Source organism: Grus americana, chromosome 21, assembly GCF_028858705.1.
Source record: "Grus americana isolate bGruAme1 chromosome 21, bGruAme1.mat, whole genome shotgun sequence".
NCBI lineage: Eukaryota > Metazoa > Chordata > Aves > Gruiformes > Gruidae > Grus > Grus americana.
This window is the reverse complement of record NC_072872.1, coordinates 4,542,349-4,569,143: the sequence shown is the minus strand read 5'-3', so window position 1 is coordinate 4,569,143 and position 26,795 is coordinate 4,542,349. Positions and strand designations below refer to the sequence as shown.

The 26,795-nt window shown below is 38.5% G+C and overlaps 2 protein-coding genes across 8 annotated transcripts in view; both read right to left on the bottom strand.

Annotated features, from left to right (window-relative positions):
• Window positions 1-11,411, bottom strand: part of CTNNBIP1 (catenin beta interacting protein 1) — a 32,841-nt gene extending 21,430 nt beyond the window's left edge. The window contains exons 1-3 of one of the 3 annotated variants that reach the window (XM_054849839.1): window positions 11,244-11,411; window positions 7,389-7,468; window positions 4,743-4,782 (exon numbers count right to left, since the gene is read on the bottom strand). The gene's annotated coding sequence lies outside the window, so the exon portion shown is untranslated. The remainder of the gene's footprint in view (window positions 1-4,742; window positions 4,783-7,388; window positions 7,469-11,243) is intronic. The other 2 variants (XM_054849838.1, XM_054849840.1) reach the window with 2 other exon arrangements.
• A 1,991-nt stretch (window positions 11,412-13,402) lies between these two features.
• Window positions 13,403-26,795, bottom strand: part of LZIC (leucine zipper and CTNNBIP1 domain containing) — a 31,706-nt gene continuing 18,313 nt past the window's right edge. For 3 of the 5 annotated variants that reach the window (XM_054849602.1, XM_054849603.1, XM_054849601.1), the window contains 6 exons: window positions 26,619-26,762; window positions 25,404-25,539; window positions 24,211-24,309; window positions 23,433-23,528; window positions 21,624-21,705; window positions 13,403-20,187 (listed from right to left, as the gene is read on the bottom strand). In XM_054849602.1, coding sequence (XP_054705577.1) covers window positions 20,129-20,187; window positions 21,624-21,705; window positions 23,433-23,528; window positions 24,211-24,309; window positions 25,404-25,539; window positions 26,619-26,719 — 573 coding nt within the window. In that variant the 5' untranslated portion in view covers window positions 26,720-26,762 and the 3' untranslated portion in view covers window positions 13,403-20,128. The remainder of the gene's footprint in view (window positions 20,188-21,623; window positions 21,706-23,432; window positions 23,529-24,210; window positions 24,310-25,403; window positions 25,540-26,618; window positions 26,763-26,795) is intronic. The other 2 variants (XM_054849599.1, XM_054849600.1) reach the window with 1 other exon arrangement.

Here is a 26,795-nt window from a genome sequence, read left to right as displayed (position 1 = left end):
TACCGGCTTTCTCTTCAGTTACTGACCCTGGACACAACGCTATTGTATATAATGAAAAAATATTGCCCTTGCAGTTAGCACCCCCTCCCCCCCTTTTTTTCCCCTAACTAGATTTAGAACATCAGCTACCATGTTCTCACTTCTAAAAAATGTAGACAGGAGAAATCTGTACTCAAACTCAGTTTAACTAGTCTGTTTTACAGACAGCTCCTAAGGAAACTCAAACTCACCGGCAAGAACTGTTTTGTCTCAATGCTTTCAGTAGAGGATTCCAACACACAGCAACTGAAAATTACAGATTGGTAACTATACTTCCCTCACTTCCACCTATACTCTTATATAAAATTCAAAACCTGGAAGGGCTTCTCTGCTGGACAGTGCCACAGATGGGTTCATAATAAAGAACTTTAAATTACTCCCCTCCCATCATCCCTTTTAAAAAAAAAAACAACCAAAAAAAGGTCACATCTCAACAGAAAAACATACATACTAAAAAATGCTATGTTTGTAAATTTTGCATAAGGTAAAATACTTAAGCATCCCATTTAATTTTAAAGGCATGCTTATTTAATGCAGTGAGAAAGCAATATGAGCTTTTTTTCCTTCAGCTTACATATTCCCCCCGACACTGTAGTCCCCTGTAATGCTGAAATTCCTAACATCCACATTTTACTGGTACGGGAAAAAATAAAGTGAAACTGAGGAATCCGAACAGCCTAAATTTAGAAAGAAAAAAAGAAAAAGGTAAGCTGTCAGTAAATGTGAGTAATATTTTACATATTTAGTCTTAATAATTTAGGGTACTTACAACAGCCATCTGGCAAGCTCTTTAAAATGTAAGTCACAGCTGACTACCCCTAATATCTTCTATCATTTCCAGTTATAGCCAAAAGAACTCTAACAGGAGTTAGTTCAGCCACATTTTTTTTTCTTGAATCTGGCTGGTTCTGTTTGAGGCAGCTAAAAATCTCAATTAATGGGATAGGATTATAAAAGCTCAGATAAGGAGTTATGGTGAATAAAACCATCCACTGCAGGTTTCCTTTGCACTACACAAATTGAGTTAACAGCCAGCATGAAGAGGTCCCTTTAACTCTATGATATCATTACCCAAGGTTAAGCTATTAGCCTCCACAGTTATACTATTGAGCAGTTAAAATACGGTCATACTGGGAAGCTTTAAGTGCAAGGGGATGCTGCCCCTTTAAGCCTTGTTAATTTTCAAATGACATTTTACAGAGAACAGCTAGAGCCCTAAAAACCTTCCAAGCTGGAGCCTGAAACTTGAAGTCAGGAACCAGAGTCTGCAAATTCCTGCTACAAATTTTCCTCTAATTCAGTCTGACTCATGACCTTCAGTCACAGGCAGCTGGAAACTGGATTAATTCCCATCTCCAGAGGGAGACGACAATGAAGAATTCATAACAGCTACCTATTTATAGGTGAACAGTAAGAGTTGAAATATTAAATACTTTTTTTTCTCCCTTCATTTCTATGTTCAGCATTATCTTTTAGCTGACTTCAGAATCTGAACCCCAGTGTCAGATTTTGGTCAATTTACAGCTGGAACTCCAGTGGTAGATTCGCATCTCTTAAACGTTAGATTTAATTTTTTTAACAAAACAGTGGAGTCCTCCTTGAAGAGGTACAAGAAACAGCCCAAAACACTGTCATTTAGACATGAAAAATCTATAAAAACAAGCAGAGTTGTTTTTTGTTTTTTTTTTCCCAGGGTTGGATCACCTTTCAGAGCTTCAAAAAGGACTTCAAAACTAGTAATGAAGTGCATTCAAAAAAGTTTCCCAATATACTAAACCAGTTCTTACATCAATGCTTAAGCTAACTGTAAAAAAAATATAAAAATCCTACTGTTATGATCACCATTTTTATGAAATTAATGCTTGCCTCCTGACCTTCAGGCACACACAAACCAGGTTACTTTTTTGCCGTACCACAGCAGCAATCTCTCAAAGAGAAGACATCTATCATGTCTCATACAGTAAAAAGAGGCAGCACAGGTTTTTAGGTAGTTCATGTCAGTCAACTTGAAGCCTCTGAAATTAAATGTAGTAACAGCAACAAAACCTTAAAAAAAGACTTTCATTTCACAAAGGTATTCACACTTCAAAGATGAATTTGTTGAGAATTCTTTAAAAAGTGACAACACTTACCTACAGTGGTTTATACACAAATTCTATCACAGTCAGAGAAACAATTCTAAAAGAATGTTCCAATACTTTACTCAAGATGGTCTTCAACAGCTGGATTGATGAGTGCTGCTCTTGTCCTAATCATTAGCATCTTTCACAGAGGCTCATGTACCTCTTCCCCTATTTATAACAAAGCTACAAATCTTCTAGACAGGAAATTGGGTACTAATGATAGATAGCCAATGATTTTAACTACCAGGTATCCCACACAAAAGAATTACTACTGTAAAAAAAGTGTTACGCATCCATCATCAAAACAAAACTGTATGGCAATGCTTTCTATGGATCTCTTCGTAAACATTCTATCTTTTCAGAAACAGAAAATGCAGTTTCCAGCACACAGACATAACAAACTTGAGATGCCTTTTCTTAAGCTTTATTTTCATAGTTTGATTTTAACTTGAATCATAAACCAGTGAATAAATGGAGCACCAATAACAGGTAAAAATTTTATCAACAGCTTCTAAGAATCAACAAATTATGTTCAATAGATCTATTCCATTTTATATGGTAGGCATGCTACACATTGTACAAATATGTACCCATATAACACCTCCACCTATGAAGTATCATATTTTTGGACTATTAATTACCGACACCAATGACAGAGCCTCCTCCAGCATGTCTATTCTATGATCATTGCAGAAACTGAACCAAGGCCAATACACAAACACGCACGAGGAAGATCAAGACCATTAATTGTGGTCACTTCATTTTCTTGTAATGTCAATCAGCTTTATGACCAAAGTAATATTTTCAAAGAAGCTCTGCAAAAAGTGGTAATGATGGACTCAATCCTCTAAAGACTTATAGATCATTAGCATTAAAACTGGGGTTTACTGAAGACTGCCATTTATATCACAGAAATGAAACTCAACAGGCTAAAAAAATAACACATGGGACATAAACACCCTACACTCATGAAGCATAAACACTGATAAAGAATTAGTTGACCGTATAAGCACGAAATTGGTTCAGTCTTCATAAGGAACCTAAAATAAGCCTACCAGCCCTACACAACGGAGTACAATGTCAAAATTGATGCAGGTATATGTCCAAGGTGTAAGATTTTTCTTTTCTGCCTCCTTCAGTAATTCTCAAGTGGCTCGAAATGGAACAGGAAACAGAAATATCCATGAACAAGCACACATTCAGAATTACCAGCAGTGCTAATGGAGAAGCACTTCAGTATTTGGCATGTTTTCAACCAAATAGTTTCGTTAATGCTGTATTTGTATTTAGATTTTTGAAATTAAACTGTGTCTAGTGCAAAAATTTGATGTTTCAGTCAACTTTAAAAAAAAAAAGGCAAGTGACACTATTAACCAATCATAAACCATTACAGAACAGTCTAAAATGAGAATAGGCAAAATTCCAGTCAGTATCTGTAAGCCGTTAAAATGACAGTAACTTTTAATTTCAATTGACAAGCATGCAATAAAAGCCCCCCAAAAACCAAAAGTACCATATTTGGAGTCGAACTGCCTGTGGCCTAGTGACCAACTTCTCGGCAACTTAAGCACACAGCATTGTTATATTTAACCAGAAACAGCAGACCTTGTGAGTGGTGCCGACTGAAAGGGTTGCTCTCCCCTGTTCCACTCACCGAAGCACCATTACGTTTACAGTCATTTCTTTGGTACTCATCAACATAGTGTCTTTCTACAGATGCCCAGCATATTAGAGATAGCTTTCAATTTAAAATGTGACCTATGCTGCCCTGTAATTTATACTGACATCTGAACATCATTAATGCCAGATCACATACATCTTACACTGAAAATGCCTACAGATCTTTTACAGTAGAGAGATTATGGCTAACTAGATTTTTTTAAAGCAATTAAAACGTGAGCTGTTATTAGGTTGGTGACTACTTAGTACTTAATGTTTTGCAATACTGTATCAAAGTACAGTGTTAGGACCACAGACTCCTAGATGAATGGTTGTTGACTACCAAAATTGCCTAATCATTGGACAACAACATGAAATACTGTTCTGGCCTCATACATCAATAAAATTTGCTGTAAAATAGTGATAAATATACCCTTTATGACACCCACTTATCTTGCCTCTTTAGAGAAGGGGGGGGGAATCTCTGATGTTGCTTTCCCTCTGCATAACCAAAAAAGCAAAGAAGTGGTTTCAGTTTTGAATGAATAGATGGTTACGTTTTTTAAACCATTTGAAGAGGTATTTTAATAATAGCTCTTGCTGGAAGTTGAACTAAGAATTAATGGCTATTTGTCTAATATGAATATATTCCTTGATCATCTTTTTTTGCACTAACCACAACACAAAACCTTTGCCTCCTCAGTGACCTGTTAGCATCATTATTATTATTGGATAATATGGGCAACAGACCCCTGCTCCTAGGACCTTCATAAGATAATACTCCTCGACAACTCTCCTTGGTAGCATTTCATAAACTGGTCTAAATAGTTGTCCTAATCATATGTGCAAAAGTATGCCAGTTCCTCTCTTCTCTGAAGGACTTATTAAAAGCAAAAAGCACAAGAAAAGGATTTTTGTTACCTTCTTTAGGTCACCAAACAAGACCATGCTGCAAAGATATCTAATGAAGAGAGGAGGAAGGAAAAAAATCCTTGTCAATTTTGAGAGGACTTTTAACATTCACAAGTTTAAAGCAAATTCCTAGTTACACACCAATTTTACCACAGACGTTTTGCTTTCTACAGTTTTTGGTAAAGTGGGATTACAAGGAAGGAAATCTTGCCTTCAAGAGACCTCCTATTTCTCAGGAAAAGAGATGCAATTTCCTTCCTCCCTAGCCACAATTTTGAATGTTACCTTAATTATATTAGCCCTGAACTGTGAAATAAATCTGCATGAGGTCATTAGCTTGACAGCAGAAATCTCTCTTTAGCACTACTGTACAAACACATACGGGCTGGAAAGAAATAAAGTACCGACTACAAGGGTTTTTAAGGGTTATTTCAAGTCCCAATCAGTGGTGGGACTGATTAATTTCAGAGTACAATGAAAACTGGAAGAACCACAGGCAAAAGTGAAAACGCACATATGTTAAAAGCAACCAAGCTACCTGCACAGAAAATTGTATGTGGAACTGTGCGGCAAGTTTGATTTATTCAGAGATCAACACTAATGAAGTTAAATACTTGAAACCGATTGCCTCAAGATCTCCTGTATATGTAAAATTCAGTGCATATACAGCATAAATGGCAATCACTCCCCTAAGAATGGGGGCATCATGCAGATGCAACAATACGTATTTTGATTAATCAAACTCCAATATATACCAATAATAACAAAAGGTGTTAGCTCAGAGCCCATGCTCAAGACAAGGCTGATCCTTCTACAAGGTAAAACTACTGTAAGATTCCAGACCACTTCAGAAAGTTTCCAGGAGCAAGATTGTTTGCAACAGCCACCAATTTAAAGCAGAACAGGGAAAGAGAATTACTGAAGTTGCAGACAGATTTCTGCACTTCCCAAACTGTTAGTACAATTACAGTACATCTTTATTATATCTAATTTCTCAACAAAAGGAAGGCGCTTATAGCAGTTATGTCAAAGATTGCAGCTACCAAGAACAGAACAATGAAATGGATAAATTAAAAACAAAGCGTCAAAGCTATTTCCTCACATGCTATTACACATAGTTTTATTTAAGGTTTAAAACTTATATTGTAATAGCTAGAGAACTAAGAATCATGACAGTGAAGCATTAAGAAAACCGTTGCAAACATTTTTATGTGAATTGTGAAAGGTTTATTTTGCTGAGTTCCCCGTAGCTGCTGACCAAATTTTCAGTGATAAAAGTTCTGTTTAAAAACCCTGATGTTTCTGACCTCTGAAGTTAAGCAAAATCTTTCATGAATTCCACATAAACCAATGAGTATTATTTGGCATCTACAGACATTCCTGAAAAAAAGCAGCGAAGCAGATGTGAATGTTCCTATTTTTCTCAATTTGGCATCAACTCTTAAAGTTAATTATATTTTAAGTGTGTTATTGCTGATCATTTTTGTATAAACATTCAGTTACTGTGTTTATCTTTACATTTGATACTGCCTCCTCTGACCAACTGAGCAAGCTGCCAGGACACAATGAATTTTCAGTTTTCAATATAAGATCCAGCACACTCAAAGTTAGGAAACTCTATTAAAATTACATTAGTATGGCAACAGGCACCAGAGATCACCGCGGTGGCACTATCCCCTCCTCATTTCTACAAAAAGCCTTCCATGAGTAGTTTACCTTAAACTGTTTCGGTATTTACATTGCTCCTTTACAGAAACTCTGCTCCAAAAATTTAGGTCACGTTTCCTTTCAGCATACACGGGTGTGCATACATGTACACTTATTTAAAGCTCAATGAAATTAATTAAAAGCTCCTCACTGACTTCAATGTGTATTGAATCAGGACCTGGATGAGTTCAGAGGCAAAACAATTACACTTTAATTAAACACCTTAACATTCTTGTGAAGCAGTCAACTAATTTTATAGAAGGATAAACTGAGTCAGAAAGTTTCAGAGCTTGGTCATGGTCATAAACAGAGTTGATTACTGAAGTTGCTTCCGTATTTGTTAGTCACCCTCATAACAGAGAAAATGGACTTTCTGAAAAATCAAAAAGTCTTGGTCTACGTATTTGCAGGAAATAAAACAGAACGTCCTGAGGCAGGTGCAATGGTTGTACAAATCTATTGGCTCCATTTCTGTTCCCCAATCGGTAGCTAATTTAGTCAGTCACAGGAATTCCAATAATGCAAGAAGTTGAAATTTTTAGGGTTTTTTCATGGCAGTTTATTTCCAGATGAGATATTTAGGCTGTGGGGTTGGTTTGTTTGTTTTTAAAATAGCATTAATAATTATGATATATATTACTTTCTAAAAAAGAAAAATAGACTTGGCAGATTTGATATTCTGTAAAACCATGAAAATAGATACTGAAAAGCAAAAAGTATGATTACACTTCCTAAATTCAAACAGACATTTAAAACCATCTGTAAACACTGTAACATTCTGTGAAATCACCAGTAGCGAGCAGAAACAAGTAACAAATGCTCAAAAAATGAGGAAAGTGAATTTCATAATGATTTCCCTGAAAATAAATCCCAGAGTCGGAAGAGTGTTCTCCTATGTTATCAACTAACATTTTTCAGTTATTTTTCTGATCTTTGGTTTCTTCTCACCTATTAACACTCCGTAGTTTTGCTCATTCTGGTCTATCTGCCTTCTTATGCCAATCGAAGTTCAGGGACAGGCCACGGCTCTTTAAAGGGAAAAAGAACTGTAAGTCTCATCCATTCTCAGAGATACAACAGCATCAACAACAGTAAACAAAGTGGTTGTAGATTTTTTCTAAATGAAATTAAGTTTGTTGTTAAAAAGTTTTCAGTACATTTAGAACCTAGTTACTTATCATTTCTCCCATGTACTTATAAGCAAGATCATTAGACTACCAACATTTCCTAGGATGTGGAGTAGGTGACAAAACATTTTCATTCCAATAATGTACGTCTTTGGTGTACATCAGTATCAACGCATAAACATCTTCTGGGACTAGTCACTTACTTGTATACATGCCATAGCTTTACTGGAATTAAATTAATGGATACTATTACTTTTCCAGCAAATCAGAACTCTCAAAATGAACAAAAACCCCCATCTCTAATACCTGTCATGCAGACTTATTTTAAAAGAAATTTTAAAGGCATTATGAATATGAATTATGTATGGTTTCTGCTTATGTGGTTTAACACAGAAGAAAAAAAAAATAAAAAAATACTTATATAATTTCAGAGAGAATCTTAAAAGACAAGACAGATTTCAGTCTATTGGAAAAGACATACAGGACTAAGTGCTTTTTTAAAGAAAGCTCAATTAAAACTATTGAGCACTATGATTTTTGGCATCTTTCTTATTACAAATCAAGGTTTATTTTTGGCTGAATATCCCACCATACCATTCCATAAGTACCACATTGATAGTTCAAATAACGAACGTGATTGACCAGCTTTACCATAATGACTATTAACATATTTGGAAACATAGCAGAAAAAGTAATTCACTTTCACTATCTGAAAACTGAATTATAACCACCTTCTAGCTATAACACTTATCCCAACTCCCAAAATATAAATATTTGGCATATTTATTAGGATGATAATTTTTCTGATTAAAAAGATTAACATCAGGTTCAATCGGTTTTGCATTGTGCACACAACGGGGTGGTATAGCTGTAACAGCTGCTACTGCCCTTGTTGCATTTCATCAGGAAATCCAATCTGACGACAGCTTGCACTAAAAAGAAATATAGTTTTGCATCCACATGTATAGAAATATTTCTGAAGATACCCAGTCCTCCTTTTTTGGAAAAAAACTGTACTGGAAGTTTCTCCAAGCCCATTACCTCTCTGTATGCACAGCACTTGGGTGCATTTTTGACACTTGAAACTAGGTCAGATGCTCAGGAGGGATGCTTTGTAGTCACAACAGCAAACTTACAAATTTAAATACATACTGAAAAATCATAAATGTTCATGTTGGTTACATATGACAAACATGGAGAGGAGAGGAAAAAACTCATATTAAACTAACATAAACAGATCAATTTCACACAAGTTGTTTCCTAGGCAAAACACCAACCTTTAACATTAGTTTCACCATATCAAACATTCAGATGTTCACTTTATTTGCCTGTATGCAACCACAGGATGATTTTTAATTTTTAGCAATTGATGTGTATCACAGTCAAGGTTTCAATTACAAAACTGAGGTTTTGATTTTATTCAGAAAATAACACAAATTGTTTCAGAAGCCTCTTTCTCCTCTTGCAGTTACAGTACTCTAAAACCCTGGATGAGGAAGGAGAGAAGTGGCAGAGGATGGAATCCCATAAAATTAGGATTCAGAACTTGCTTTCTGTACAGCCCTAATACTTAACATTATGATGGTCTATATCTAGTGAAATGTATGAGTATTAACCAGTTCTTGTTAACACAACAGACAGAAGCTTCAGTTCATGTTGTGAGCAAACAGTCCTCCTTCACCACACACCTACACTGCTCGTGCAGTACGCACAGCTCCTATACACAACTGCAGGCAGGCATTCTGGCAAATGACAGCTGTGCTGTATCTGATATGTATGGATTACATACGGATTACAATGACTCCCATCAGGCCATGGGATGATTTTCCCGGTGAAAATTTCAGTATCTTCCCACTTGGATGTCAAAAGGAATACTGACAGCACTTTTATGTCCAATATAACTTTTCATAACTTCTGTTGCAATGCTTAAAATGAACGAAGAGAGAACTACTGCTTTGAAGCATTTTGGGGTAAGTCGTAAAACTTCAACCAACCAATTACCAGTTCACTTGTTCAAAATGGCTTTTGCTCTTGCGTTTGTTCAATCCTACATACTTCCTTGTAGATTTGCACTGTTACAATGCACCATGTTAACTAAGAGAGCGTGCAAATCCATTTACCAACAAATCTAAATTATACTGAAGAAGCTGCCAATTTCTACCAAGATGCCAGAGATACAATAAAAGGGATGATGCTTTTTCAACTAATGGCAAAGTGAAGCAACTCTGATGTATCTCAAGTACACCTGCCACCATTTTCTGCTGAATCTGTTTCTCAAGGCAAACAGTAGTTTTTATACTGATAACAAGCCTGCATTTAAAATACATTGTAATATGTAGCTTTCTGTATGCCCCCTCACCTTGAACACCTGTACTTTCAAAATAAACCCCCTGTAGCATGTAGTTTAGCCTCACTTTTCACAATTTACATAGTGTTTCTCCTTAGCAGGCTATTTCACATCATACATGAGCTCCAAAAATACCAAGGGCAAAAGAAGCTGACAGCTTGCAAGTTCAGCGGCCAAGAAAATCTAAATATAAAATTTTGATTTTGTAAATGTATTTAAAAATTATGTTCTTAAAATACTCAAAAGACACACCATACTGGAGGCAAGTCAGATCAGAAAACTGAACCTAACTTGTTTGTTGTTTTGTGGAGTTTGATGTTGTGTGTGTGTGTGTGTTTTTTAACCCCGCACATCTGCGGAATGTCTTGCTCTCATCTCACAGAGCATCAAAGCTTATTTTATTCAATGTGCCAAGATGAGGAATGGTCAAATAAAAGATGATATACAACAGAGCAAAATATTGTCTTCTTGAGGAGAAAGCAAATGCAAGTCAAAGTCAAACGTACCCTGACAAAGCACATCTGGATGTTAAGCAGAAACTAGTATCATCTCTCATCTGCTTTCTGGAGTACTAACGTATTCCAATTCGGAAAACGATGCTGTTCCTCTCTCACATATCCTTCCAAGAGATACAGAACTACTGTGTGCCAACAAATACCGTCCATCTTTACATTAAACTGAAAGTTACGGAGTGCTGCTTCAGATGCTCTCAAAACACAATATTTAGCCCTCTATTAAATACCGGACGAGACCTCTATTAAATACCGGACGAGAAGATTTTTCCCACGTGCGTTACAGGCGCTTCACGCCATGGGCCAGAACGCGGTGCAGCACTGCACACTTTCTGTGGGACAAACGGGGGCTGCCCTGCACCGGGGCGTCCAGGCGTTGTGTTTTATTGCCTGCGGACGTGACACCTGCCCTCCCGACGGCTCCAGCGCACCTTAAGCAGCTCTACGTGGGAATGACTTCACCTGCCACAAAAATGCAGCCATTGCTGGGGTGGGACACCGCCGCCGTGAAACAGAGTGCCACATGACGTAAGAGACGATGCCAGAAAATTAAAAAGGCACCTCCCATACCTGTGCCGCGGGGCCACGGCCTGCCAGCGTCCACGACCGCTCGGCCGCCGCCGGGCTCCGGGGAAGGTCAGGGGCCGCGGCCCCGAGCCGGGCTCCGCGTCGGGCCGGGGAGGGGGCGCGGGAGCCGGCCCCGGCGGGGCGGCAGAGGGGAGGCGCGGAGGCCCGGGACCGGCGGAGCAGCGCCCCGGCCCGGGCGAGCGCCTTTGTTCACGGCCGGGCGCCACGCACAAAGGGCAGCCGCGCTCACCTGCGTGCGGGGCCGTGGCGGCCCCGGCGGTCCTGCGGCACGGGCGGCGGCAGCCGGGCGCGCTCAGCGCGGGCGGGCGGAGGGGCGAGTCGAGCGGAGCCGAGCGGAGCGGCCGCCTCCTGCGTCGTGACTCACCGCGGCGGCCCAAGGCGGGCGAGCGGGAGGGAGGGAGGGAGGGAGGTGCCTGGGCGGCTCCGGGGGAGGGACCCGCCGCGTCCCGGCGCCCAGGGCAGCGGCGGCGCCGCAGGCACCACCCGCAAGCCGGCCGGGAGGAAGGGGCGGGGCGCGGCGGGGAAGGGGCGGGGCCGGCGCCACCGCCCGCAGGCAGGAGCGGGCAGGGCTGGGCCGAGCAACGCCCACGCGAGAGCCCTACCGGGGGTGGGGGCGAAAGCCGTGGTGCTGCGGCGGGGCTCCCCCCTTGCAGGACGCCCCCCAGCACGGCAAAACAACAAACCGCCGGCACTCAGCGGCCGCGGCCCCCCGCCCCCGCAGCGACAGAGCTGCTCCATCGGGACAGGTGACGTACGGGAGGCTGGCAGCAGGGGGGGCACGCAGCCTCGTGCCTGGCGTTAGCCATCGGCCTTACCTTAAGAAACATCCCTCGACTCGGACTCTGAAATGACGTGGTGCTGTGCGTCTCCATGAGCTCATGCTTTCCCTTCGGCTGTCCTGTTCAGCGGGGCAAGCCTGAGGAGCACAACTTCTACGGTGGTGCCGTATTAGCTAAATCACATTAACGTTAAAACAGGTTACGCGAGCACTTTTCAATAATACTCCGCTAAGAAAGTTAAAGACGCTGCAGAATTCAGTACAGCTTAATTCCAGCTAACTTAGCAAGTACAGAAAACGTCATCCTCTGAGAACCTCCAACTAGAATGAATGTCTAACATCATTCAAGCACTCAAAAATAAAGTAATCCTTCCCCTAGACAGACTGAAGCAGAATAAAACCACCGTGAATAGACAGAAATTAATCATTAAAAAAAAAAAAAGAAAAAGCAGCCATCAAAGGTTCATCACCCCCTGCTCCATCAGTAATCTGCATTTTGGTTTCCCACTAAGCTTAATAGTAACGCTGCTTACCTAGAATATGCATTGGTGGGGTCAGCAAGGTAAGTATAAAACTCCTGAAGATAAAAATGCTTTGTGTACTAAGTGTTATTTAGTAAAATGCATTTGTTTTCTACTTGGTATTTAACTTAATTGGATAAAAATAGTCACAGTAATGAAATAGGTGGCACTTCCTTTAACAGCTTGCTACTTAATGACATCAAAGCCCACTGCCACTGAAATCCATACCCCACTGCCAGTTAATGAAGGTCTTAACATGAAAGCCTCTGCAAAGAGCAAAACCAAGCTGCTGACAGGAACAGGAATGGTGCAAATATGCTAGGATCTGAGATCACTAGCACATACCCACAGCACAGCAGGCAGTAATGATTATTAATTATTTAAGAAAAGAACATAAGAGCTCCAGCATAAGCTGAAAAAAATATGCAGAAGCATTGCTCTGGGATCCTCCAGTTGGATTACTGTTAATTAGCACAGTACATGAGTGTGAGGGAAAGATCTAAAAGCATCTTATGCTAGTAGGAGCGCATAATTAAGCCATCATTTGCATCTTTGCAATAGTGTGAATTTTCTTACTGATAACATCATGGGCAAAACACCATTTTATGACTAAGTATTATCTAGCTCTCCTCATTTAGCTGGCTGACTGTACAACAGTGTAATGCATCAATTTAACATCTTGCATTTCTTTAGAAAGGGTTTTAGCAGAGATAAATACTATAAGGCTTCCTCTACCCTTGCAGAATTTTAGATTTATTTTCTTAAAACACTGTGTCTAAATCAGCTTCTGCCCCACCTTAGTTTCTTACCATCAAGATTACAGAGATGTTTAGCTATCAAGCAAGGTGACATCTTGCCATTATCGTAGCCACTTTTATCATCGTAAGACGTGATAGATGCTCAAGAGACCTCTTAACTCCTAGCTCCGCAACAGATTTAGCAGAATATTGTTCACGTCTCACGGGAACACACAGACCTTCACAAAGGAAACAGAAGATACAAGTGCACTGCGCTTGATCAAGTTGATTCTTACCGAGCATCACCTTACTTGTCCCAACCACAAAATGGGAATAATCCAGTTTATCATCAGCAGGGGAATGGTAGGAAGTTTTATTACCTAAAGGTTAAGTCTCTCTAACATTTTTACAAGTATTATATAAAGATTGGATATTGTTTTATAAACATCTAAGAGATTAAATGGATTTTTCTTTTCAATAGCTTCTAATCTCTCCTCTTTAATAAGGCTGCTGTTTGTTGTAGTAAGGCAAAACTTCATGAAACTTTCTCTGAAACCCTGCTTGACTTAGAAAAATTCTCTCAATTCACTCTGTCCTTCTCTGATCTCCAATTCTTTCTTAATCAGCTCCTTCATTTAGGATTCCTTTACAGTAAAGCTCCTTCCACACTCCAAGTCCCTCTGTATTTTTTGGCATCTCCCTCTCATTAAGGACTCCCAGCAGCATCTGTACACACAAGCCCTGCTTTCATTATCCATCTGATTTAACCACGTGCAACAATAATGAAAACTCTTGTTTCTCTCAAAGATGTGTATGGTACCCAAACAGGGAATTGGTTTTAGTTTGGAATCTTTTTTCTTTTGGTAATCTTTTATATTTCAGATGTAGTCTGACAATTCCAATCCATCAAAATCATGATCTGATGCAGAAACATTACAGTGTTTCCTAAAAATTAAATGCAGTTCAATCAATCAACTCTTTGCATACTTGGGACACTATAATAAATTCTGTAGGGTCACAACAGTTGGTTGAAATTTCCACGACTAGTAGCAAGCACAACTTGTGTAGCTTAGAGAGAGTATACTAGAAAATTAAAGACATAGTTCAGCTGCCTTAGTTACAATATTTAATGTTTCTACAGACTGTGCAGTGAGGAGGTATGCAAAGATATTTTAGAGGGATGGACAAAAAAAGCCCTTTAGTGTAAAAAAAGACTATGACAATCTTTCTTTTTTTTTTTTCTGCTAATCCAGACTTAGTTTGTATGGTAAGAAACCTTCTCAGCTGCGTATTTTATTCAAAACCAGAAGTGTTCCCAGCTTAAATTTCATATTTACAAAGTTGCAAAGCACACTCTTTTACGACATTACAGAACTTAAACTCAATCTTCACCTTACAAGGACATTAACTGGACAATCAAAAGAAAAGCTATTTACCCAGACATTAACACTTCTGTCCACAGGATTTGCAGGTGGTTCTGCCTGATGGTTTTCAGTACATCTGTGATTACTACCGACCCATTTTTGGAGGCATGTTGAAAACATGATCCTACACATTATCAAGCAGCCAACTATTATGATAGCAAGATAAAGAAAGGTATACAGGATTAGAACTTGTTTTAAAAAGAAATCTGCTATTAAACATATCATTAACACATTAGTTTGTTAAATTATAGTAGATATTTCAGTGCAAGATACAGCAATGCCTTACATACGGTTATATCCACTAACTTTATGTCTGTCTTTATGTCTTTTAAGACCTTATTTTAGAGACTACTTATTCTGAAACGTTTTTATTTATCCTGTCAGTGTCAGATACTTTAGGCTACCTTTTCAGATGTTCTGAACATCAGTAGCTCCCGCTTGACTGAGGTGGGACGCTTGGATGTTTACAAATTATGAGAGAGAAATCTCAGGCAACATAAACTCCAGTAATTCTCCCCTCTCCCTCACAGGCGTAAAACCCTATTAAGGTAAAGTTAAAAACCCATAAAACCTCATAGCAAGACAAGGTGTCACATTTTCCATGACTCCTAGAGAAAAACTCCAATATGAGCACTCCTGTTCCTCTCTCTCGGGTAGCTAAGCAGATAGAATTGAAATAAGAGTTCACTTCCCTAATAGGAAGGACTTCTCAGGAACTTAGTGAGGATAATTTCAAAACGATGGAACTAAAAGATGCCTGCAGGCTGACTTTATTTCTTTACAGTGTAAAAACTATATTTGTCCTTGTATAGGAAGGGAATGGCCATACTGGAAACAAAACCAAATGGTTTTATTTTAATTTGCCTACCATTTCAGCCACTAATGATACAGCCTTAAATGCCTGGTCAGTAGGATATCATTAATACAGAATTCTCTATCAAAATGAATTTGATTTTAACAGGCAAGGTAACATAAGGAACAAAGGGATCTCTTAAGAAATCTTGTATTTTTCCTTTAAGACAAAGATAACTTGCTACTTTTCCATTCAAGATCAAAGAAGGGAAATAATACAAGGAGACAAAGACAGAAGAAAGAGAGACAGAGCATTTGAAGCTTCAGTTTTCCCTAACACTTTTTCTTTTAGATCAGTACAATCACTAGATTCACCCTATAGAGAAAGAAGATTAAAAAGGGAGGTTGTATATGGCCAAAAAGAACCCTGGGCAACTTTGCTGATGCGTTTAAAGCTCCTGTACTTTACAATTCTTATTTCAGAAGTAAAATGATAAACAAAACCAAAGCACTTTTAATCTTCAAAGCAATGCATGATCAATAACAACTTCATAGCACTCGATACTCAAGTATCATAATCCGTATTTTACTCTAGGAGAAAAAGAGAGTAAGTGATCTGCCTGGGTCTAACGCTGAACCAGGGATGGAACTTAAACATCACCAGCTTGTATGTTAAACCACAAACCCATGCTTTCATTTAGGAGTTGTTCTTTTGTTACCAGTTTTAATTTGAGCAAATGATTATTATAACAAATAATTATGGACTTTTTTCTAGCCCCTGCAGCAACATTTGGGATACGAGTGGAGGTACATCCCAGGATTATTTGGTAAAATATTTAGCACAGCACACCAATTAACTTACTATGCCTCTGACATTTATCTAACCACTTCAAGTAGGTTACTTTAATAATTATTTGCTAGGGTCAATGTACGAATAGCTTCATATTGGCAACAGCTTCCTTGTTAAACTCCATTTATAGTCAGGGCATTCTGCAGGACACATCCAGCCTCTGGGTTAGAGCTACGCTTTCTGACCCTTCACAACTTTTGAGAAGGGAAGTCTGGCTTGGCATACTGAATCTTGCAATAATATGGGTCACTGATGTCAATCTCATCTTTGTCCATCTAAATCACAAGAGATCTTTTCAAGAGCAGAAGGAGCACAACATAAAACGATATTCAGTCAAGGATTAATTTAATATGAATTTTACAACTGTCTGCAGTACAGAAACTTTCAAAAAATCCTGAAGTATTTGCAAATCCATTAAAAAACAGTTTGTTCTGGAAATTTACACCTCTCTAAAACTACAAGGAAAAAAGATTTCCGTATTATTGTACTGTAAACTTACTGTGATCTGTGGGAATGCTGAGAGATTTAATTTACATACTAATGCTGCAAGCAGGTTGGAGGGTGTGGGGGAGAAGAGTTACTTAGCACCAGTAATGAGCAGCAAGGAAAAGAAGGCAGCTACAGTCCCCATGGACTGTTTTGTTTTCAATAATTTTAGACTGTCTAATAACGCCTTTTAATAAGCTACTGTCAGCTATAAAGCTGCAATCAACCTTTGTCAGAGAACATAATACTGCCCCAGACAGGAAAACAGTTCTGATATAATGGACAAAAGACCCCATCTAAATAAAAGCTTCTAAAAAAAAAAAAAAAAGAGAAAAAAGTTCCATCAGTGAAAGACATAAATTATGCGGTCTATACACTGTATCCTCTCATTTCTAAAACACTAGATTTCAAAAAGATATCTACTAAAGCTAAATACATTCTACACCCCACATTTTCTGTTTACTCCAGTCCTAGTTTACAAAAGCTAAATACATTCTACACCCCACATTTTCTGTTTACTCCAGTCCTAGTTTACAATTAGATGAACTTGCTTATTTATAGAGTATTTATGCCCTATAAGTGCAATCTAAATTATCACAGAATCATAGAATACTGGGTTGGAAGGGACCTCAAGGACCATCTCGTCCAACCCTTCTTGGCAACGGCACAGTCTAGACAAGGTAGCCCAGCACCCCGTCCAGCCGAATCTTAAAAGTGCCCAATGTTAGGAAATCCACCACTTCCCTGGGGAGATTATTCCAATGGCTGATTGTTCTCCTTGTGAAAAAATTTCCTCTCTTATTCAGTTGGAATCTCCCCAGGAGTAACTTGTACCCATTACCCCTTGTCTTTTCCATGTGGCTCCTTATAAAAAGGGAGTCTCCATCTTCTTTGCAGCTGCCCTTTAAATACTGGAAGATGGTGAGGATGTCTCCCCTAAGACTTCTTTTCTCAAGGCTGAACAAATCCAGTTCTCTCAGCCTTTCCTTGTATGGCAGGCTTCCCAGTCTGCTGATCATGTTAATTTTCTGTTTATAGTCTATGCTACCCACTTAGTCTCAAAGTGACTACTATGTGACACTGAGATTAACATTGCAGGAGGCTATCTAAATTTAAGATTATTTCCACTCCACTCACTCAATTTAATGGCAGTTCTCACTGAAGCTCAAGTCTAGCTATAAAAACCTAATATATATAAGATGGGTAAAACACAGATGTTCGACTCCATTTAACACAGGATTCCTCAAAACAGTGGGTCACCTTCGCTGCTGATAAACGTAGGTCCAACTCCACCATTGCCAAAAAACATTCATGCCACTGTGAAATGGAACTGAATCTACCCAACATTTGCGTTTAAAAGTTGGTTTATAAACCATTACTAATTCTAAAAGAATTCAGTATCAGCCTTTCAGTACATGTATTTCCTAATTTTTATAATTCAAAGCACTAACAAGATGGAAATAAGATAACTTTTTTCCCTAGGAATTCTTCTGATCTTTCAGTATTATCACCATCCTTTTCTTTCCAGCAACAGACTTACTGTGATGGCAGTGATCACACTTTACAGATCAGTTCAGAAATACGCCTGAAACTTAAATAAGACACATTGTCAAAAAAATACTCAACCACTAAAATCAGCACAAAATCTGTTTGTGAAGATACACCTATCACCTTAGCAATATAAGTAGAGATCTCTATTTAACCTCTTTTTAACATCATTTGCTGGAGAGTTAGCATAAATTACTGTGACATTTGGTTATTGTACTTTGTTCTCATTTAAGGAAAAATAAATTTATCACTTAGAAAAAACAGATAATTGGTGGAGTTTAAGCAGGAAAATGGTAGCTTTCTTCTCTTGATAAATTTCTGCCCCCCCTTACGGGAAGGCGAACTGACTGTATCTGTGACTGGCAAGTCACACTTTCTCTGAGGGGTGCCAGATAATATCACGTCAACACACTCACAGCTAAATGCTCCTTTTGCCAATGAGATTTCATAACGCTTCCTCCACTTCTGAAGCTCTCCAAAGAAAGGAAGTGCTAACTCCCTGTTAAAACATATAGTCCAAAGGATCCAAAACTGTCTAATGTTTGAACTCTTTTTGCACAGAAAGGGAAATTACTTTTTTGCAGAATTTAATTTTTTTTCATGATGTTTTTTACAGCTAGAAGCTGTATACTTTTCTCTAGCTAGCGGTAAAATAAGAAGGGGAACAGGTATGAAATTCAATTAAGAATTGCCCTCCCCCCCAATATCATTAGATCAGTGCCTGAATATACACTAAGGGTAGAGCAGACCTGAAGCGCACATTTCTCAAGCTGAAAAAATTCTCAGTGAAATACAGACTTCTGATCAGCTCAGAGAAAATGCTAACAAGTCCTGAATTAAATGGTGAAGCAGCCGGTACTTTAAGAACAAGATCCCTAATATTGATTTTACAAAAACTAGTTTATCAGGAAGTTAAACACATCTAGAGCCCCAAGTAGTTTCTCCCCACTCAGAGCTCAAAACTCAACAATATGAGATTTTAAATCCTCCTACACCCTGAGATTGTTCAGGATTCTAACTTCCCTGTGGAGGCACAGACCCTTCCCCTCTCCACAGCACCACCATCTGATAAATACAGTGAGCAACACTTGTGCCGATCACGTCATGAGAGCTCCACCCACCACCACTTTTTAAACTCATTTCTACTTGCAGGCTATTTCATGCTATCTCAGAAATACTGGGAAATAACGGTAGCATGTAGTTATTTACCCAGAGCTAAAGAAAGAGGTCACAGAAGGGGCTTCTCATTGCCATTTTGTAGCCATTCCCTGTCATTTCAATATACAAGATTAAATTACTCCAGAAGCCTCCCTACAGGGCTCCCATTGTTTGTCAGTCCAGGCTAGGACACAATGGCACTCATTCATGTGCACAGCAAACAAGCAGCTAAGGGCCAATGATCAGCATACAGTCTCATTTTGGTTCTTCTGCAAACAGTTTGTAGAAAGATGGCATTTCAAATAAACTATGTCAATTTTTCAAAGCTTCAATGCATTCCCAGTACAAACTACTTAGTAGGGAGTCCAGACAAAAATTAAGACAACTTGAGAGCAACGTGAAGAAGCACCCAAAACACCACTTGCTCATTAGGACTGCTCCTGAAAAAGATCTGCTTGCTACAACCACATGCAAAAAGTTTACGTTTTAATAGTTAGGTGAATACACATTCAGCAAAGTTCAAAATAGCTGATTCTTTCCAAAGACAGTCATGCCATGCTTCTGTTTTTAGAGTACCGCTTAGTGTTCAGCCTCAGAGCTGATATTACTAAGGGGTACAGACATCAAGGTTCCAAAGTGCACTTAAGGCTGTTTACTTCATATCTTCTGGTTAAGAACCCAAGAGGTTTACGGTTTGGGTATTTATGGGTTTGTTTTGCTTTTCTTTTTTTCAACATGTTAAAAATAGAAAAACCAAATGCAATATGACAGAAGTCCAATGCTGCTGATAACTGGAGAGACACAAGCCTCACGCACCTCTTCATTGTTTTGCCTTTTCTACTTCAAAACTTGCTAGAGCAAAGACTTTGTCTCCTGATCCTGTAAAAGGAAAAAAAAAACCTGCAGTAAGTATTAGTAGAAATGGTGAATTTCCTTATATACAATTTAAATCAAGCAAAACATTTGAGATCAAAAGAAATCAAACCTACGTTTTGAAAACTAGAACACTTGAGCTAATTTAAAATATAAATAAAATAAAAAAAAAAGAGGCATACTGACTTGACAGGTCTGAAACCAGCCATGTTGTATCGGGTCTGGCTGGGATGGAGTTAACTTTCCCCATAGCAGCTCTCATAGTGCCGTGCTTTGTATTTGTAGCTAGAATGGTGTTGATAACACACCAATGTTTTGGGCACTGCTGAGCAGCGCTGGCACAGCATCCAGGTGGTCTCATTCCCAAAGGCCAGTAGGCTTGGGGTGGGCAAGAGCTTGGGAGAGGACATAGCCAGGACAGCTGACCCCAACTGACCAGAGGGACAGTCCATGCCATATGAACCACGCTTGGCAATAAAAACTAGGAAAAAGGAGGAGGAGGGGGTTTGGTTATTAAGGCATTTGTCTTCCAAAGGAACTGCTACACGTACTCGGGCCCGACTTCCCAGAAAGTGGCTGGACATCGCCTGCTGATGGGAAGCAGAGTATAAGTCTTTCTGTTTTCCTTTGCTTCTGTGCACAGCCTTTGCTTTTCTTTATTAAACTGCCTTTACCTGGACCCACAAGTTTTTAACTTTATTTTCTCCCCATCCTGCTGAGGAGGAAGAAAGAGAGCAGCTTGGTGGGCACCTGGTGGCCAGCCAAGGTCAACCCACCACACACAAAGAGCTTCTCACAAAGTACCCTTTCAACAAAAGGTTCTCACCTTGCTGACACTCTCAGTAAGAGCAGTACTGAACAGTAGGTCACAGAGACAGTTTATTTGTATCCTGACCTAGTCTGGCACATTCCTGCCATTCATAGTTCTTTCATCACAGTTCTAACTGTAATGCTAGAATGAACGGTTCTGCTTATTTAATGCATATTATAACTGAACTTTTGGTCTTGTCAGTATGATTAGAGTTATGACAGTCATGGCAAGAAGAGTGCTGTAAAGCTGCATTTTGACAATGTGCCAATAATTGTCAAATTCTCTGCATCAAGCAGAGGAAAAGGCTCTCCTGAAGAGAGTCATTAATGTAAAAAAATCTGTGTTATATGGTAAGAGTGGTATCTCTGCTTGAGACAGACCATTCAAGCCTTCAGCATTATAGGCTACACTTGGCATTTTACGGATATCTGACACCGGATTTATTTGCTGCGTTACTTTTTCATCACAGTGTATCAGAGTTTCAGTGTTAACAAAACAGAAAAATGTACATCAAAATTTAATGAACTGAATCTTTTGTTCATATTTTCTTTTACAGGGGAATCACGGGTATTTCTATTAATCAGTGTTCAATGAGGCAAAGAAATGGGAAGTCACAGGAATGAAAACTTACCAAGGTCAGTGGAGACTCTCTCAAACTGGCTCAGGGCTGTACCAGCATTTGCTGACAAGAACATCTCATCATCTGGAGTGAGCTAAATCAAAAAAGGCCACAACTGTGAACTTGGTACCTTAACTGTGCATATTCCTACCATTGTAACTCCCACGATCTACGCGGGCATACACATGAACTATGACAGGTTACAGGCATTGTCAATGTGCAGTTTTTAAGTGGTGGTGTTACCTAACATACTAAAAGCCAAAGTAAAAATGCAAGCTGCTCCTCCGGCATATGGGACATCAGACATGCCTCTACACGCACCACTAAGTCTCAAGCTGACCTCCAGTGATAGTTTCTGATGAAAAGATTACACTGTACACCTCTGTCCCAAAATTATGCAAAGGATGTCAAGTACTTCTTTGTAATGTGGTCAATAAAGTAATGAGGTAAGATCTAAGCTCGCCTCATATCATCTACTGAGGAAAGCGAAAGTACGTAGTTACTACCAGCTTTGACCACGTTAAGAGTCCATGACCTAGAAATGGTTCTCTTCCTTTAAAGTGACATTTGCACATGTATATTTTGCTCTTATGTATCTGTTCTCATGCCTTGTGAGAGATGCCCATAAAATATTTACAGTAATGAAGTACTAACCTACATTTGGAAGGCTCAGATATTCTAAGTTAAAACTCACTCTTTGAAGTAGCCTCAGATCCTTATTAAAGGAAAGCATAAGTGTGCCACTATCCACAGTGTTTGTGTCAGTTTATTTATCAAAAATATAAAAATCAGGTACCGACATTCAGAACTATGTTGCAATGAGGGAAAAAGTATTAGTTACCCACCTTTGCAAGCAAGCAAGCATCTAACTTCTTAACATTCTGCAGTGCAAACATGTAATATTTGCCACCATTTTTCACGTTTGGAACAGATGTGAAACTACTATCTTAGCAAGTCCTCTGTGAAGTACGTTACTGAACATTTTAAAAGATAAAGAGGCTATGTCAAAGCGTGGTAGAGCGGCTTGTCTGAAATGATCCAAGGAACTCATGCCAGGAGGATTAGATATCTTCATGCATTCAGTTCACAACCATAACTAGCCTTTTAACCTACTTCCAAAACATTTTTTTTCCTCTGTCAGTCAAGCAATAACAATATTCTGAGGAAAAGCATTTGCTAATATCATCTGCTTGGAATGCAGCTCCTTTAAGCACTGCACTTGATCTTTTCCTAAGAAAGCTTAAGTACAGAGATACACAGCAACCCATCTTCTTCATCTACCATCAACAAACAGAAATAAAAACTTCTCTTCCTCCCTCTAGTGGTAAAAAACAGGGATTGTTCTGCCACTGATGTACTCCTTGGGGAAACAAGCAGTTTATCACTCATCTCTCCAATGTATTTATCTTACACCAAGAGGTAGGTATTATCACCAATACAGAAGTAAAGCTCAATGTATGTCCAAAGTCTTGGCTAGTTCCTGTCAAGTGGATAGATGGTAGTTGGCCAGTAAAAGACTTGTTTTGTAGCTTTTATAAATATCATCATCTTGTACCAGCTTGTATGTGATGCATTCATATGACCCACCAAAGAAAGCATTTTGAAGTAGAAAACAGCTTTATATAAATGTACAATACTATTGATATACATTCAGAAAGTTTAGCATTAAAATGGAAGATGTTTATTTACTACAAAAGCAAGCTGCATTCTATAATTTGCTCATAAACAAAAGTTGTCATTTCTTATTTTAATGATTTCAAATTCCTCTTCAATAGATAAATAAAAATTTCTAGTCATCTAACTATCACACCAACACCTTACCTCCTCACCAAGCTTTCTGAGGGCAGTCAGGATTTCCACTTTCTGCTGTGTGTATAGGTCTCGTCCCAACTTCCCAACCATTAAGTCTCGGTCCATCTGTACACCGGGGCGGGGGGGGCGGAAAGAAATCAAAATATATAAGCTTCCCATTAGTTTCACTCAACACAACGGCATGTGCAATGCAATAGCCTAAAAATATCATCAGTAAGCATGGTACCAATGAAAGTAAGGGACAGAGCTACCCATAATTCAATAGATGGCCATGAAGTTTTTCTGACCATTCTGCAAATACTCTTTGCACTCAACCTTAGCATTCTTGATTTCTCCAAACTTGAATCTCTTTTAATGCTATTCGTTCATAATTATGGACTCACAAATCTCTGATACATGGAAGAATCACATTTCATTTCACTTTATCTGGATTTCAAGATCAGTCTAGATCTCTGAACCCTTGAGTGCACTCTCCAGCCCCTCAGTACAATTACAGATTCATACTCTTCGGATTTTCTATTTGCAGTTACACTCAGTTCACTATCTGTTAACCACATTATTGTTTTGAACCAGCAAGATAGAAGATAATTCAAGAAATACACATTGTTGTCCTCATTACCTCAATGAACATTTAAAACCTAACAAATTCTGAAAGGGAACTTTTCTATCTCTTTATGATGCTGCCACCAAGGTTTCTAACCCATTTGGTGCTCTCCTTGCAATCATTGCATATTTACATCAGTCTAGCACAAACAAGCGTTTTTTACACTAAAACAGAAACCTTCACCTCTGCCAATCTTGTCCTCAATTGTCTTGGTTGTTTCTTTGCAAACATTCGAATTACTTCTGGAGTTTTAAACGCTTGGCTGATGGCCGCTTGTATTGCCTACAAGGAAAAGAACAAGAATGACCAGACGTAACAGCAGTCACAAGCTATAGCTGCATGACAAGATTAATGAAGGCTGGAAAGCATCATTAGTATCCTCCGAATCATTTGATAAAGAGATCTTTTCTTTTTTTTTTTTTTTTTGTGTAACCATGGAAGTGAGATGAAAAAATATATGATTTTCATACAGGGCTTGAAAAATCCACTGATTAGTGCAACCACACTGAGAAACAGCTGTGAAACTTTTCATTACAGTCCAGGTCTTAATTTCTAATAGTTTCCAACATCCTCCTGATATTAGCACATCACAAATGGATGTGCTATGCTACCTTTAGCAGTTTTAATGCCCACACTGATGATTACAGCTCTTCTAAGGGTAAGCAGAATGTAAATGATGAGGTAAATCTCCTACCGTTACTCAAAATCGTCTACGGATTATCAAAACTGTTATGATTAAATCTCACCATAGTTATGCTTGGACAAATCATGATCTCTCTGGAAACAAAACTCTAAAACATACGGCTCAGAAGGAATGATACTCTAACTAAACATTCGAAAAGAGAGAAAACAGATCAAAAGTTCGGAAGTCAGCATAATATAAGGTCGATTCACTAAAAGAACTTAAAGTTACACAGTCGCTCCTACAGCCTTTTCATTTGGGATGGCGTGAATCTTTGAAATACAAGTCAGCAATAGAGCACAGGAAATGCTATCTTTATGCTTTCTAACAAACAGGCATGAACTTTACTTCTTACAATATATATTGCCCTTGATTGTCCCTCACACTTCTTACATTAATTTGTATATTATTTTATGTTATTTTCTAATATTAAGGATCTGAAACATTTAGTCCCTGCAATTTCCCACAGCTTTTTGTACAGTGTTATGGTTATAATTCTTCAACATTTTTTTTTGTTTTAAAATTATCTAACCAAGTTTTTACACGTACATATATATTAAATAATAAAAGCATTAGATACATAGATCTAGCTTTCACACCTGTCTAAAAATTATAATGAATTGCTTGTATCTATTTTCTGTTTCATTGAGTTCAGGCAGAACATGAACTATTTTTAGTAACACATCATCCTTACCAGTTGCATCCCACTGAGCTCGTCCACCAAAGTCATATCGCCAGACATAATCTTCTTCAGTGAGTCATTGATCTCACTCAGCTGTTCTAGAGTTTCTTTTTTGGTCTCTTCATACTCATCTGCATCTAGCTCCTCTCTAAAGAGGATCCAACAAGACAAATTAATTCATAGGACTAAACTCAAGATGTAACGTGGAAAAAAGGACATCAGGGAATATCATGAAGCACACTTCCTCAGATAGCAATGAAAACATTCATGTCACTTTAGATTATTCTGCTCTAGCCCTCTGTTATTTACCTAATGCATATGTATTTTTCTTGGGTTTGCACCACCTCCTAGCCACCCATGGACTTCTGTTGTTTGTACAAAGTCACTTGTATTAAAAAGGCCCTGACAACTATGTGATATTCAACATTTGGTGCAGTACTTAGAAGTGTATTTTGGATCTCAACAAAAATATGCGGTGAGATTATCTTGCTCAAAGCTACGGTGAATCAAATTATCTGAAAAGCCCATCTCTTCACCCCAAAACCGTCATTATTCAGGAATAACTGACCCTGCTGTTTAAACCTGGCCCAATTCAAAGAAGGGAACTACCAACCCTTAGCAGTTATAATTGTTCTTGAAAAAAATATGTACTGCTCAGACAACTTAGAATTATAATCAGAGAAAGCATCTAAAACCACACAGGATGTTTAAGTACTGAAACAGAAAAAAAACCTTTTCCTTGGTAATTCAGTCTATCTCAAATTTTATTAGCCCACAAAATCTAACACAAAATCACATGAAAATGTCAGACAAATTAAAAAAAAACCAACAACCCTAAGCACCCATCATTATAAGACAAAACAAAACAGACACAAAAGTGAATAACTGCTATTAAAAAAGCCCATATGAAAATTGTGAATTCTGTAAACAGCTACTAAAAGTTAAAAAGTCACACTGAAATATAAAATTTCAAAGAAAACAGTAATGAGTATTTCTGCCCACATTTTCCTCAAGAAGATGGTAAAGCGAATGATCTTAACAGAAAGGTTTTTAAAAATTGTATTTACTACCTAACACAAACACCCTACCTAATTTTAAAAAAATAAAGCCACAGCAAAACACAAAATAAAACAAAAAGCCCACAAGATTTTTGAAAGGTACCCTTTTCTTCTGCCAACCACTTAAGAAAATATTACCATCTAAGAGGAAAGCATCTATTTTTATTACCTGCATTCCTCCAGATCTTGAAGCTGCTGCATTAATCTATCCAACTGCTCTTCCAAGTTTTGTTTTAGTTTACTGGTCTCCGTTGTTCCTCTTGAAGCCATTTTCTGTTTTCACATGAAAATTTTAAGTTGTTACATTACACTCCTAGGAGAAAGGACATTTTATTGTTGTGTATCA